The sequence below is a fragment of the Pleurodeles waltl genome, chromosome 4_2 (genome assembly GCF_031143425.1).
Source record: "Pleurodeles waltl isolate 20211129_DDA chromosome 4_2, aPleWal1.hap1.20221129, whole genome shotgun sequence".
In the NCBI taxonomy this organism is placed as follows: domain Eukaryota; kingdom Metazoa; phylum Chordata; class Amphibia; order Caudata; family Salamandridae; genus Pleurodeles; species Pleurodeles waltl.
Genome location: NC_090443.1, coordinates 743860673 through 743876568, shown reverse-complemented (window position 1 = coordinate 743876568; position 15896 = coordinate 743860673). Strand labels below are relative to the sequence as shown.

Below are 15896 nucleotides of genomic sequence, written 5' to 3'. Positions count from 1 at the left end.
AAGGTGTTATTGATAAAAATATATATTCCACCGGAATTGGAAAAGTAAAACTCTGGTGGATGATATCGATTGGATGCAATAAATCGTTTCATTGTTTTAGAAGACAAGGAGTAGTACCAAACAATCAACAGTATTTGGGGACTTTATTTGCGATTATACTGATGATTACAGAATATTGATAATCATATAGTGTTGGGTTGTCATTTATTTTTCCTGCAACACTCTCTTGTCCAGTGCTACTAATGAAGATGCTTCTATGTTCATAAAGAAATGATGTTTGGAGCATTAATAACGAGAACGCACAAAGTGCCAAAATGAATTCATACATAAAGTACAACAACACATGCCATTCGAGAATTCTTACCAATTTGCAAAACCATCAATTGTGCAATAACTTATAAAAGCGCAACAGATCTTGATAAGCTATCACAAGTCAATTCTAACAAAATGTTACAAACAAAAGGTTTTAAGGTGGTCGTTTATTGGACATAAAAATGATACAGAGTTTGGAAAGGGTGACTTACTAAAATCGCTTTCTGTTAAATCTGAGGGTGCCTCTTTTTCTTTAATGACAATTGAAAACTTCCGATGGTTTGAGCTCCTGCTGCTCAAAGTCACATCACTCATCTTTCGGTTCCTAGGCAGAAGACAACAACAGGTGCCACGTCAGAGGTCTCAATAACTTGCAAAAGATGTCAACATAACCCGAAATAAAAAAAAATCTACAATTTCGCTACTTACGACAAACAATGCTGCTTGCATGCGTAACTACAAGCTCCTAGAAGACAAACGATTTATCAGATTATTTACTCTGCTGCACAGTATTGATGCAAAATATACTGCCTCAGGTACCAAAAATAAATCTGCAGCAAGCATGGAAAAATTGCCTCTCTAACCTTCTTGCATTTTCTATACACAGACACAGAGGGATGCTATTTGTTGATTAGTTTGAAGTGGAATCGCTGGTCAAGAAGCAACGAGCTTTAACTGAAGTTAAAAGGCATGTACTGGAACTGCTGAGGGAATTCCGCACCCCCAAGAACTGTTACTGCCCAGTTTGTGTTAGATTCCACTCATATTCAGAAGATTGTGTTAAATTCAGTGATAATGAGCAGCATTGGTATTCAAGTTGCCATGAGGGTTTACAGCTTCATCATAAAAGATGGAGACAACTGTGCATTTCTAACATTAGTCTCCATTGTGGAAGAGAGTCTTTCCTAGTACCTGTTATCATGCACTACCATTGTGGTTAGGATGCAGCAGGAGGGAATTGTCCTCCAAACTTCTCCAAACCCACTGTCAACCATACACTGAATAATCTGTTGGTGAGAAGTAGACCCAGGGAAAACCGAGGCACTGGATATCGCCACTCAGCCTGGTCAAAGAGCTGGGAAGTATTTGGTTATTCTACCGTTCTTGTTTCAGCACCTGATTCAAAATGTTGTATGTGATAACATACCTTAAAAGATCTCTGTGTTTCCATCTCTCTGAGGGCTGCTGAAACTCAATGTTGATGTTCTTACACTAAAATTACCTATCGCTCCACAATGCAGTGTCCAACGCGTCCTTGTCAGTCGCACCAACTAAGCGTCACAAGTGCTGCTACTCACTTGCTTTAATTTAGTCAGTACCCGGAAACATATTAAATACTTAACAATCCTATGCTCTCAGCTTCCATAGCAGTTTCCGTTTGTCTCTATAATGTTCTTTCACAATAAACCCATCCAACACAGGCTTCGGCTGCACACACCCTCTAAGTCATACTGAACCCACTTTCCCCTCCAAGTAACTGTTGCAGCCTTCTCATGACAAATAAACTTTGGTGGGAAAAAGGTACCTGAATACCTGGGAACTTAAACTGCCTTCGTCAGATGCACCGTTTTGGTGTAACTGACCTCTCTCCAATGTCCCTTAGACAATTTACTGATTCTGCCCTCCGCTACCCAGGAGACAGTTTACTGACTCTTTGCTTCCACTCTGCTCAACATCTTACCTTACTGCTATCAATCAATGCCTTTACACTTCTTCCCTACCAACAATTAACCCAAACATCCATCAGACACAGCTATAATTCCTTTGGATAAATCGAAAGGTGTATTTCCTGTTGGAGTGGGGCACTATAGAATGCATCTGTATCGTTACCTGAAGGTGCTACACACTGTGTTTAATAACTGCGCAGGATCTCCAGCACCTGTTAGGCTGGCAGTCATACACAGACTTTATATGGTTATTGATACCACCCTACACAAGTAAAACGTTTATCCGAAGGGAAAAAGTTGAAACTCATCACTCATCACTCACTTGCTCCACAGGAAAGGCTTTCCAGGGAGAAACATTACTGGAAAACACATAAAATACCCAAGTAGTAGCAGCGTTTTCAAGAAAGACAGTGGCCAATGTAGCCTATTTTTACAACAGGTACTTGGGCATTTTCATTAGACATATAAGCATAACTTAAGTATGCAAATCATTATAGACCAGCGACTAATGGCGTAATCTGTCACCAAAGTTACTCCATCAGTATTCTTTCTGTAACTAACAGTATTGGCACTCACTTGTTTCCCCTACTTTAGTACTTCTGTGCTTGGCAACTGTTAGAAATGGGGTCTCTAGTTGGCACTGGTTTGCACCCTGTCCACGGAGGGACCCTCACTCTAGTTAGGGTAGGGAGTCACACAGCTAAACCCTCTTGGTAGCTTGGCTCAAGCAGTTAGGCTTATCTCAGAGGCAATGTGTAAAGTATTTGTACACACACAATGCAGAGAATTTCTATATTTTGTGGTTGCATCCTTTAACGGAATAAGAGTGTTAGCTTTTTCAAAAACTCTGGGTCTCTATGTTCCCTTTCTCATTAAAATACTGAGATTTCTGGCCACCAGCTTCTTAGTAATGTACTGAAGAGACTCAGGGCCTGATTAAGAATTACTCCATAATAAACATAACGGATAAACCATCCATCTAATAACAAGTGCCATCGAATTGAAAGCACTTGTAAATAGGTTTATTTTGCCAGGTTGAAATGGCAGTTTAAAACTGCACCACGGGCTGCAATGGCAGGCCTGAGACATGTTTTAAAGTGCTACTTTAGTGGGTAGCACAATGAATGCTGCAGGGCCAGTAGTAGTATTTAACTTACAGTCCATTGGTGCATGTAGTGCCATATACTAGGGGCATATAAGTAAATTAAATGTGCTAATCAGGTGAAAGCCACTTATACCATGTTTTAGGGAGAGAACACAAGCACTTTAGCACTGGTTGGCAGTGGTAAACTGCACAGAATTTTAATACCAACAAAAACGAATTCAGAAAACATGAGGGGTAAAGGCAAAAAATGTTTTGGGGAATACCACACCAAGGATGTTAGGTGTCAGGTCTAACACAATTGAATTATGTGTATTGCACGAGTGGCAAGATCTGCATAATTAAGGAGTGCCAGAGTCCTGTAATGGAAGCAAATATTTCCTCTGATGTTTTGGCCAGCCAATCAGATCATTTTGGTACCCTGTTTCCCTCTTTGAATCTGTGGTATTGAAATGGCCGACAGGAGTAAAAGCTCCCACAGCCAATTAGAAGAGACTATTTTTTTAATTAATTTTTTACAATGGTACTTCAGCTGTCCTCAAGAGTCAAGATATTGGTAACATATTTTGAGAGTTAACCTGTTCATGCCCAATGTGAGCCCATCTTTAACTGCAGATTTCTTGAAAATTACTGAATAGAATCACAAGAAGCACAATTTATGTGTACAGTGTTAACTTTCTGCAAACGGGACAGAGAAACAACATATTTGAATTATCGTAGTTGCGTTCATCTTTTCATGGGGCCCACTGACTTCGGTAAGAACTCAATTTACAAATATAGTTGCTAGCACACTGTGAGAAAGTCATCCTTTTAGCATGTTCACCCCCATTTTGTCTGACTGATACTGGTGGTAACTGACCCTCACTGTGGGCTCTGCTAACCAGGCCCAGGCCAGTGCTCTCATCAAAAGGTATATGGTAGTGGGATATAATTACAACTGGCAATAACAGACTCCTGTAAGTCCCTAGTATATAATAGGACAAGGGGGATTTAAACTACCAATAAGTCCCTATATAATATAGTATCTAATAATAGGGCAGAAAGGTTTAGAGGCTCAGTAGATTTCCTGCACAGGAGTGTTCGCTGTTGTGTTGCCTGCTGTCATTTTTAAAGGCAGCCCTGCCTTGGAGACTGTCTTTAAAAAGTCAAATGTGCGCAAATTTGACTTTGGAGTTAAAGGTCTTTCAAAGTGATAATGTACCTTATTTTTACATATAGGTCACCCCTAAGGTTTCCCCGAGGTGACCCAAGGGTGGGGTACCATGTAACTATAAGCAGGGACATTAGAAAAGGTGTTTTACATGCCCTGTTGAGGGGGAAAAACTACAATTTTTCCCCATAGTAGCTCCATAGGATTACATGGGAATACTTCATATAAGCCTAAATATTGCTAGGAAGGAGCTAAATGTATCATTCTAGGACTCAAAAGATTGGTAATGATAAATCCAACAACTTGCCACTGTTGAACTTATTGTACCTAATACAGAAAATAAGCTAAAGGACTTTCTTTTCTGTAAGCCAAAATCCAGCCTGCTAGTGGCCTCTCCTGATTGGTCAGCCTTAACAAGATTAGCCTGGCTGCTTTCATAAGGTGATAAGTGGCCTGCACTGAGTAGAGATTATCTTATGGGGGGAGTTCTGCAGCTGCAGAAGGCCAGGCCATGAAGGAGGCTGGGTAAATCAACCTGGGTAGCCAGGCCTACCCTCTCATCCTGTACCCCACATTCAGACAGCAGGCCCAGGAATGGAATTTGCAAATAGCCTGGAGGGGGAGTGTTAATAGAAATGAGCCACACCAGCAGGTATGTTTTGCCAGGCCTTGCTCCTTTGGAGAGAAATCATCCATCTTGGATTTTACATGGCACTGCTCTGTGGGGCAAGAAAAACTACACTTTGGAGGAAGTTGTCATGCTTTTGGGTGGTACTCTGCATCTCATTGGACAGGAGTGCTCCCCTGTTTGTCCCCCAAGATGATTGCATACATATCTGGGAGCTGTACTGCAACTCAGATCTTCTGCCTGAAACCACAGAAGTAGAAGAACTGCCCTGCTGGAACCCTGGTCTCAAATCCAAAGGAGTGCACTCTCAAGTACTGTTCCTGTGGCACAATGCCCTAAGGACTTTGCCTTGCTTCAAAAAGGACTAAGGAGTGACTCCCAGAAAACAACAGGTTACCAGAGCTTGCCTGCACCAACTGTCACAAACGGCCCCAGCATAGAGTGCATCCAGTGGAGTTTTAAGGATTTGGTCAGATACATTGTGGGAATCTCAGAGCTTCTAAGCCCTTGGATCTGTGTTTTGGACACTGTGAACCCTTAAGAGGAACTTCAGGAAGAAGTTCCAGAAGCCTGGAGAAATTTGGAGCAACTTTGGGAAAAAACTCCATAAGTGGACCAACTCGACGTTGTGAGTCAAGGCGACTACGTTCAACTGCGACCAGGCCCGAATGTCAGGTTCATCCCACTGAAAGCTCCGGAGCTCCAGACTTCTAGAATTTGACTGTAGGCTCATGGAAAAGCAAATTGACGACGTTGCATCAAAATCGGCTCGCTAGAGAGGACCGCATACTGTTGAGAGAGAAAAGCTCTCTCAAAAAGTTTCTAAGTGCAAAGGTAAACTTTTGACCAAGGCCTCCTGCTCAGTGTATCCGAGCAGGGCTCCATAGCAGTTGGCCTCAAAATGTGACTTAGTCCTGGTCTAGCGCAACCAGATGTCCCCGACTGGCATTAATGGTTTCTAAGCACTAGAAAGCACATTTTTTTAACATTTAATCTTTTAAAAAATTATATGTCCGGTTCCCTATATTGGATTTTTGTTGTTTTGCGGTCATTTTAAAGATAAAAATATTCCCTATTTTTATAAATTAGTGTCAGATTTTTATTGTGTGTTCTGTGTCTTACTTATTTACTCTATTGGTGTATTTAAATGCTTGACATACCTGTCTCCCAAATTAAGATCATTAACCAAGCTACCAGGGTAGGTGCCAAGCTACCTGGGGTTGAGCCAGGGGTTGATGTTTTGAGAACCTGACTGGACCTGACATTGGGTTGGTGGCCTTATTGCTAGTGGTAGGTGTGTACTTACCCCTACTAATAATCTGCCTTCCAACACACGCCTTGTTGCCAAGCTGAGTGAACCCAGTGCTATGATCATCTTGGTAATACAGATTAATGGTGCATCTATCACATTTTAAGGTCTCCTCATGTGGAAATCACTGTTATTTAAGGGGTCTTTCTATGATCTGATAGGCTGAACAAGTGTCACTTCCTGTTTCAGTTTTCTTTAATGCTGTGGCTGTGGTCCTTGTATAGCAAAGTGGAGTAGTATGCAATGATGCTGGTTAGGCTTCACTATGTAATACTTCCAAAATAACCAAAAGATGGTCCTTGGATTCACACTAATACATCCTTAGCTCAGTCCTGATAGCGTGGCAAAGAGCAGTCAGGCTTTACCAGAGGAGCATGTGTTAAGCATTTCAGAGTACTAACAGGGACGATAAGTAATTTGCAAAACTCAAAGGAAATGCAACACCAATTTATAAAAATAGAGAGAACTTTTATATTAACTTTGACACCAAAACAAAATCAATCAGAAATATATATGAGAATTATGAATTTTAGAGTGAAAAATAAATCAGTACTTTACAAGCTTTACCATTGCGGTCAATAGGAAAAGTTTCTAGTGATTCTAGTGACACTTGGCCACTTGCAGGGTGAGTTCAGGGGAACCCACTTGAGTTAAGGTGATGTGAGTCCCAGGACCAAGCAGAGGTGTTCTGGCTGTCCTGGGTGCTGAACGCAGGAGCCGCAGGTGCTGAAAATTCACACTTGTGACACTCTATCACTTGCAGGTCGAGTTTGAGGGAGCCCACTGGGGGCTAAGCTTGTATGGACCCCTGTACCAGGATTCACCAGGCAGAACAACTCTACTTAGTTTGAGTGTCTTGGGTGCAGAGGTGTGCTTGGCTATCTTTGGTGCTGAACTGGAGCTGTGGGTGCTGGCTTTACCACTGGGATGATGCTGGGGAGGAAACGGATGCAACCACTCAACAGAGCCACTGAGGTGGGTGGTTAAAGTTGCAGGGGTGTTTCCTCATGGTACAGTATCGAACAAAGGGGTCAGTAGCTGGATTGGCCACCAACAAACCTTGGTTGCAGCAGCCACATTGCTTGGATACTTCAACATCCCAGAGTACTTGGGAAGGTGGTGGTCGGTTGAAACTTGCTGGAGGTCAAGACTATGTTTCCCAGAAGGCACCTGACCATATTAATTTGGGCCATCCCATGATGGGCCCGATGGCCAGTATTTTCTTGATTCTGGGAGTGCAGTTTCTACTTGCAGGCTGCAAATGACTAGTGCCACTAGCCCAAGGGAGTTCTGGTGGTGCCTTTCGGTTGCGGAGAGGTTCTTCTTCTTTTTTTAACTGATCTCTGATCCAGGACAAGTTGTGGTCGTGGAGGTGCAGGGTGGCTGCCACAGATGCTGGGTTTCACACTTTTTTCACACTCTTTTCTTTGTGGAGTCCAGGATATACAGGTACAGGTCTCATCTTTGTCCTTGGTCACAGTTCAGAGCAGATCAGAGGTTCTGGTGTCAGGACCCCACCTTCAATCCTAGATTTAGGGGTGTTATGGCTGTGGGGACAAGTGGGCAATGGGCTATGAGTCCCTGAGGCTAATCCACCCCTGGGGTGACCACATCTGGGGGGGGGGGCACCTTTACTACCCAGAACCCTCTATTTTTCCACTTTTCAAGATGTCAAACCCCATCTTCGGCTGTACAGACCAGGGAGCCCACCCTAGAGGTGTGGCTAGCCTTCTGGGGGTGTACACCTCCTGACTACCTGGTTGCAAATGTGCCTGGGGCAGAGGGATGGCGTTGTCCTCCTCTAGGGTACAGCTTACTGGCATATCAGAGATGGTGTACCCTTTGAAGCTCATCGCTTTGATGTGCCACTTAACTAGCCTTCCTGCTAGAAAGGGAGGTGACCCCTCCCACCTAGGCAAACCTTTGTTTCTGACTCCTGGGAGTGTTCACTCCTCCTTGCAGGGGCTCAGAATCTTGTCTTGGTGGCAGCAGCTGCTGGCTATCAGCCGGGCCTGCGAAACTGGCTGGGTAACCCCTAAGGTAGCCACCTGGGTGTATGTCACATTAAATCTGACCCTGGATTTGAGTCATGTTTAATGAGACAACATGTTTGATGTCAAACATAACATACTTCAGCAGGACCATAATGGAGCTGGCATTCTCAGGGGTGCCCGGGTGCCAACCCATGCAATCTTATGGACCGCTGATCACTTACAGTAGTCTTTAATTGAAAAGGCTACTGTAGTGACATACGTGCTTGTGTCTTTATCCACACTTTTACTAAAATGCACCCTACCTCCTGTCCTCGAGAGGCCTACCTTAGGGATTATTATAAGGAGCTTTATTCAGAGAAATTGGTGGTGTCTTCAGAAACAGTAAAGGGTTGGTTAAAAGACCTTGACCTGACGATCCTGGAGGAAGAAGATATTAAAGTTTTAAATGTACAAATAGGGCAGGCTGAAATTGAGCGAGCCATTCAGTTGGGTAAGTTAGGAAAGGCGCCAGGCCCAGATGGCCTACCCTTTGAAATATATAAGGCACTAGGGGGAAGTATCCTTAAGTACTTGGTGGGTTTATGTAATAACATTTTAGAGGAAGGTGGTCTATTACCTCCCTCTTGGAAGGAGGCTATTATCACACTAATCCTAAAACCAGTGAAAGATCCTAGAAGTTGCGACGCATACAGGATGATCTCTCTGTTAAATTGTGATTATAAAATTTTCGCGAAAATTCTGGCGGACAGGTTGGGGGGGGTGTCCTAGGTCGCCTTATTTAGGGAGATCAAAAGGGCTTTTTAAAGAATAGATATATGCATAAATTGACTCATAGTTTAATAGGCTCAGTAGATCTAGCACACTTGTGCAAGGAACCATTAGCTTTAGTGACAATTCATGCTGCTAAGGCATTTGATAGGGTCAATTGGGTGTATCTGGATACTCTCTGTGAAGCTTTCAACTTGGGAGGGAAGTTTATAAGAGTATTGCAGAAGACATTTCATGACCCGGTTGCCAGAGTGTTGGTTAATGGCTCATTAGTGCATCCTTTTAAAACAGAAAGAGGAACCAGGCAGGGATGCCCACTGTCTCTGTTGTTATTTAACTTGTATATAGAGCCCCTAGCTTGTAAAATTAGAAGAAAGCAGAGGATACCCCCATTCAAATATGGGGGGTGGTGTAGGAAGGTAGCCTTGTATGCAGATGATTTAATGATATATACTACAAATTTACAACAGACATTACCAATTCTAGAGGAACAAACAAATAAGTTTGGGGAGATCGCGGGGTATGTAGTCAATAAGGAAAAAACTGAAATCATCGCGTGGAACATGCAGGTTGAGGGTATACCAATTAAGAGTGAGATAAAATATCTTGGGATCACGATAACTCAGGATATAGCAAGAATAGCAGAAGTAATTTTTTTTAGAATTATGAGAGACTCTTGTAAACTAATGAAGAGCTGGGCAAATGTACCCCTCACAATCATGGGGAGGGCTAACCTGGTTAAAATTATTATACTACCCAAACTTCTATTTATTTTTAATGCAGTACCTTTAAAATATAACAAAGAGTGGCTGGACAAACTGCAGGGCAAAATTAGTAGCTTTATTTGGCCTTCCAAGGGTGTACGTATCTCATGGATGAAATTGAGGAGGAAGAAGGAGAAAGGGGGGATAGCAATCCCTGACCTTCATCTCTATGCCTGGGAGATCTTTATGAAAAATATGGGGGCGGTAATGAATGGTACTGGGACTACGGAGTTGGTACAGATCCTCAAAGAAATGATGGAGTTTAATCATGGAGTGCAATGAAATTTTCTTTACAAATTTGGGGATCCCAAATATTTTGAGAAAGTTAGATTTAAAATTATGCAGGATGCTGCAAAGCAGTGGTTCGCAATATGGAAGGCCACTAACTGGCCATACTATAGTAAATACGCACCTTTTTGGGACTCCCCGGGTTCACCGGAGTGGACAAAAGACATTCTAGTTAGACCATTGAAAGAGGCAGGATTTGCGTGTTGGGGGCAGCTGTACAACGATGGGAAGTTGATAGCGTATGAGGATCTTGATGTGGCGACAGAGGGCAAGCTAGCTAGATTTAAGTACATCCAAATAGTAAGCTGGGGGAAGAGTGCAAAGGAGAAAATAGGTGATTCAAATGAGATAGAAGATTTACGCTGTCAGGGTAAATCCCGGAAGAAAGAACTGGCGAGGTGGTACTGGACACTGATGGAAGCTATTGATGGAGAATTTAATATGCCAGGGGAGATTTGGAAGGAGCGACTTCCAGGATTACAGATCAAAGAATTATGACAAGTATCTACAGTTTTGTTATATTCCACAGTTAAACCTGCCCATTTAAGAAGGAATAATCTGTTTTCAATTCACAGAGCCTTCTGGACCGCAGAGAACCTATCTAAGTGTACACAAGGCAACTTGATCCCCTGTAAGAAGTGTGGTTTGGGCTTGGCAGATGAAGGGCATATGTTTTGGGAGTGACCCCAGCTCTCCCGATTCTGGAAAGAGGTGGGAGAGGCAATTAATTACATCTTATCGATTACCTGCCAGGTAAGCCTCTCAATGGTTATTTTTGGATGCCTCCCTGCCTCAACAGGGCTGAGTAGGAATGATGCTAAATTGCTTTTTTTATATGATGCTGCTGGTCAGGAGGGAGATATGCAGGAAGTGGATCAGCACCTCCCCTCCTATTTATACTTAGTGGCTAGACACCTTGGTGTAGAATTACATTTTGGATCTTGGAGCTAGTAAGAAGGAAAGCAAGAGAAATAAGTTTTGGGTTCCATTAAAAAGGTGGTTGGAAAGAAAATAACCCTGACGTCCCATGATTACACTCATGGCTGGTCTCAGAAGGGCTCTGGGGGAGAACCACTAAAGATAAAAACTAGAGACCTGGATATTTCCAAATGGGTGCGTGGAATGGTAGCCCGCTCTGAGGTCAATTGACCTTGAGGAGGAGGCTCCTAGGACGAAATCTGGTTTGCTGTATGGTTGGATGAGGACAAAAAAAATAATGAAATAAATAAATACATTTTAAAAAACATGTTTGATGTCAAACATGACATACTTCAGCAGGACCATAATGGAGCTGCCATTCTCAGGGTACCCGGGTGCCGACCCATGCTATCCTATGGACCGCTGATCACTTACAGTAGTCTCTAATTGAAAAGGCTACTATAGTGACATACATGCTTGTGTCTATTTCCACACTTTTACTATAATGCACCATACCTCCTGTCCTCGAGAGGCCTACCTTAGGGATGAATGGCATATATTAAAAACAGTGCTTTTGCATTGCCACACATAATGTGGGCAGCATCAAGTTTGAGCACTGCTCCTGCAGTCTACAATGGCAGGCCTGCTGACATCTGTTTACTTGGGTCACTCATGTTGGTACAATCAATGCTTCCAGCCCTGGTGACTCCTTTAACACCCATGCCTGGCGTACCACTGGTACCACATACTAGGGACTTGTAAGGGGGTTAAAGTTTGTGCCAATTTGGCATACCAAATTACGCATATAGGTCCATATTTATACTTTTTTAGCGCCACATTTGCGCCGCTTTTTGACACAAAAGCAGCGCAAACTTACAAAATACAATTATATTTTGTAAGTTTGCACCACGTTTGCGTCAAATAATGACGCAAATGCGGCGCTAAAAAAGTATAAATATGGGCCATAGAGTTTAAGGCGAGAGCACGGGATTGGGACCTGATTCGCAGGCTCTTGTGCACTTTCAGAGTCATAACCAGCAACTAGTGCTCCAAATAGGGGCCAAAAAGTGGGGAATAACCTGCAAAAAGCCTGTTTTCCTACACCCTGTACCTTACTCTGTTGTGTGAGCTCTGCATCCACTTCTGCAATGTTGGGGGGCAGGGGTGTTGCTGTGGTTACAGGTCCCTGTTGAGGCACACAGGTGTCTTGCTAGGCTTGCTGTCCCAGGATGACATTTGACCTATGTTTCCGGCCAGCCTAAAAGCTTCCTGAAAATGGAATTCAGCTCTGCTTAATTACCACTGGCCCAGTGTTCTCATTCCCAGTTTTCCTGGGCGTGGAAACACCAGATCTGATTTTCCTGGCCCCTAATACTAGAGAGAATATTTGCACGCAGCTTTGCTGCAACCACAGCCAAGCCTTGTACCCTGGTCCACGTCACCCTTTTTTCTCTGACAAGGGGTGGCACGCAAACATCACCCTGCCATGACTCAACTTCCCTTTCCCTCAGCTACTAGCTCAATCCTCCTGCCTCACGCTGCCGCAAGCCAGGCACCACACAAACACTTACCACCTGCCCAGAGTTCAGAGCACGTGGTAAAGCTGTGCGTTAATCCACACAGAACTGGGAGTACGGAGCAGAATTCTTGGTGAAAAAAACAGCTTTGCACAGTTATTCCTCATTCCATGGAGATTAACTCGTAAAGGGGAAATCCAAGAGGAAACTACACCCAGTAACAACCCGTCCGGAATCGCCTCATACCCGTAATCTGAGTTTTACAACGTTAAGTAGATATGGCTAGGACCTTGTTTAAGGCCTTCGTTTTACGTTCTAAAAGGCTGCTTGTTTATTGGGGAGACTACAAGAACTATAGACGAATGACAGAAGTGCGAGCCAAACAAAAGGAAATGAAAGATTGAGTAGCAGGGCCTGGGGAGCCCTAATAAATGAATGGAATGTCCAGCCAAATCGTCAGGACTAGAAACAAACTGGGTTCAGCCCATCAGCCTCTAGTGGCTGACAGGGGCCCCTTAAAAATAGATAGGCCCCGCCCACCATTTAGTTAACTGGCACTGCCTGTCTTTCACCTAATTTCCTGATGCAGTGAAAGAACTCTGCAGGACAAGTGTCAGGTGATCCTCCGAGGAGCTGCTACGTGGATTCTTGAGAAATGTGCTGGTCCCGCACAATGCCTTTTACATTACAATCAAGTTACTGAACAAACAGATTGCTGTGAAAGAACCGCACTATTAACACACACACAAAAGGGCGCTTGGATTCTTCATTCCTTAGGAGGCGTTATCTGGATGCGACACAAAACAACAATGTTTATATCTGGATGAAAACAGTATTTTACTGGGTCAGGCAGACAAAAACACCTAACTACATCATTTAAAACAGGAGTAAAGAAGGCAGGCTGCCTAGCCGAATCCGAAGGCTCGAGAATATTTTGCCAGGGTACACAGTTAAAGGAAAAAGGCAACAGATTAAAAAAATCTAGTTGCTGTGAGTTGTGACCAGTATTAACACCGCGCCTCCCACCCCAGAATTACCAACGCTCGAGGGCGCTGATGACGCTGAGGAAATCACAGTCACACCCGCCACCTCTTTGACTTTGGTGTTATGATTCCGCTGCAGTTAGTGTAGGATAAACTCTTGTATTTTTTATGTTGCTTCAAAAATGTCTCACTTATAAAAGACTGTAAAAATAAGGTAGACAACTAACCTGTGGACAGAGGTTTGGTGATCTTTCTCGTCTTTGCAGAGGAGTTGTGGCTTGTGTGCTGCCTGTACATTTTCCAACATGTTTCTTGTGGACACTTGCACCCAGTCATCCAAGAACTCCCGGGAATCGTGACTGAGGACCGCGGGAAAACTCCCTGAAATACAGACATTAGCCTATATCTTCACCTCGAGTTTTAGACATGCTGAATCGCTTGGCTGTTAAGAAATAGAAAGTACAGAAAGCACTTCCAAAGTGTTACTTACGTTTGTCCTCCATTGTATTAAGTCTAAAAGTAGTGTGTCCCGAGTTGGATGAAGTGCAAGATTTGGTGCTTGGTGAATCCCATAACTCTACGGATTGTAAATGCCTAAACAAATATGAGAACACATGTTACCATGTTTTTCTTCTTTCTTTTAAGTGGCAGTACGTCTGTTTCAAATATTTATTTTCTAAAAAGTTAAGGATTTTGCAAGCTGCTGGTCACACTGATTTATGAATTGTTCAATTGCTCTTCTGAATTATATTTGTGTGCCACTGTCTCTAATTCCCACTTTCAATGGCATCTCTTATATTTCAAGAATAGTTGTACCACTAGTCTGCTTCTTAAGAGATTGGTGGAATGACTGGTGTGGTAGTGAACTGGGGGAGTTAGGGGATTCAGAAAGAGGATGATGAAAACCGCCGATTGGCAAATGTTGCTGCATAATTCTTCACATTTTCCTGCTCAGTCTCAGCCTCTTCCAAAACATTCTCAGCACAGCTTCCATCTATCATACCTTACACTGTTGACTTGTGGTCAAAGATTCAGCTCATTCCTTGCCTCCTTGCCAAAATCTCACATTTTTCACTTTATCTTTCTCAAAAAGACTTGCACTGTTGTTAGAAATATTCAAAAATCACCAATGCATTCTTGGAAATCTAAACATTTGGTTTGACAAACCCAATATGCCCCATCCAAAAGCTATCACCACTGGCCTAGTCGCATTGAACCTACATCAGATTGTTCACAATCCCACACACATCGCTGGACACATCCTAGATGTCATTTTTGCTAAGCCTGAACTAGTTACCGTTCATAGCATCACGCCAATCACATGATAAGACCACCATTTGATAACTTTCCGACATAAAACTCCACAAATCAACACACCCCACAACTACTTACATACATGCACCCATTGACCATGGAGCAAACTCAATTTTGATGACTTAGAAACACAACTAACAGCCAACACAGATCTAGATACAATTAATTCTGTTCCAAAACGTTATGAGTGGCTACAGGAAGCTTTTGATATCCTAATACCACTCAGAAAAACTAAACACAACAAAAGAAAACCAACACCTTGGAGAAACACAGAACTTAAAAAGATAAAGCAACAAATCAGAAAGTTGCAGCGGACCTGGCTCAAAACAAACAACAGTCAAGACAAACTGCTGCTACACAAACTTAACAGACTATACAAATCATCAATCAAAAAAGCAAAAAAAAGGTACTACTCAGACATAATTCAAAATGCTAAATCTACAACCAAGGAATTTTATAAAATTCTCAATGAATTTCAAAAACCTCCATGAATGGAAGTCCAAAACCTACCTCACAAAGCAGGGGTCCTCCAAGGATCAATCATCTCACCTTTGCTTTTCAACATCTACATGATATTATTACCAGAACTGATCAATGATTTTTATCTCACACGCTACAACTATGCAGATGACACACAAATACTACTTAAATTAGAATGCCCCAAAAACATTGAAAACTCAGAAATCTTCAGTTGCCTCAGAGCCGTTGATCAGTGGATGGCCTGGAGCCATCTCAATCTAAATACCTCCAAAGCAGAAATACTCATATGTGGTGACTGGAAAGGTTATGACCCACTGTGCGTCTGGCCTGACGATCTCGGACCACCTCCTCAATTATCCAAGGAAGTTAAAAACCTTGGAATCACCATGGACTCCAAGATAACGATGAATGCCCAAGTGGACAAATTAGCATGAACAAGCTTCATCACCTTGAAGACTCTACAACGCATCTTCCCCCACCTCAGATTTCCACACAAGGTGCAAGCTACTATCTCGCTTGTACTATCCAAACTGGTTTATGCCAATGGCCTCTACCATGGATCATCTCTATCTATTATGAAAAAACTACAACATATTCAGAACTCCGCAGCCAGGCTACTATTACATGTAAAGTCACAAGCCAACATCTCTTTCTGCCTTGAGAGCACTACACTGGTTACCCATTGCCAGAAGATGCACTTTC

At 42.8% G+C, this 15896-nt stretch overlaps 1 protein-coding gene across 1 annotated transcript in view; it reads right to left on the bottom strand.

Moving 5' to 3' along the window:
* AKNAD1 (AKNA domain containing 1) overlaps positions 1–15896 on the bottom strand; it is a 175947-nt gene that overhangs the window by 57679 nt on the left and 102372 nt on the right. Inside the window, exons 10-12 of the mRNA XM_069232398.1 lie at positions 13891–13994; positions 13628–13781; positions 525–637 (exon numbers count right to left, since the gene is read on the bottom strand). Of these exons, the coding sequence (XP_069088499.1) occupies positions 525–637; positions 13628–13781; positions 13891–13994 (371 nt within the window). The remainder of the gene's footprint in view (positions 1–524; positions 638–13627; positions 13782–13890; positions 13995–15896) is intronic.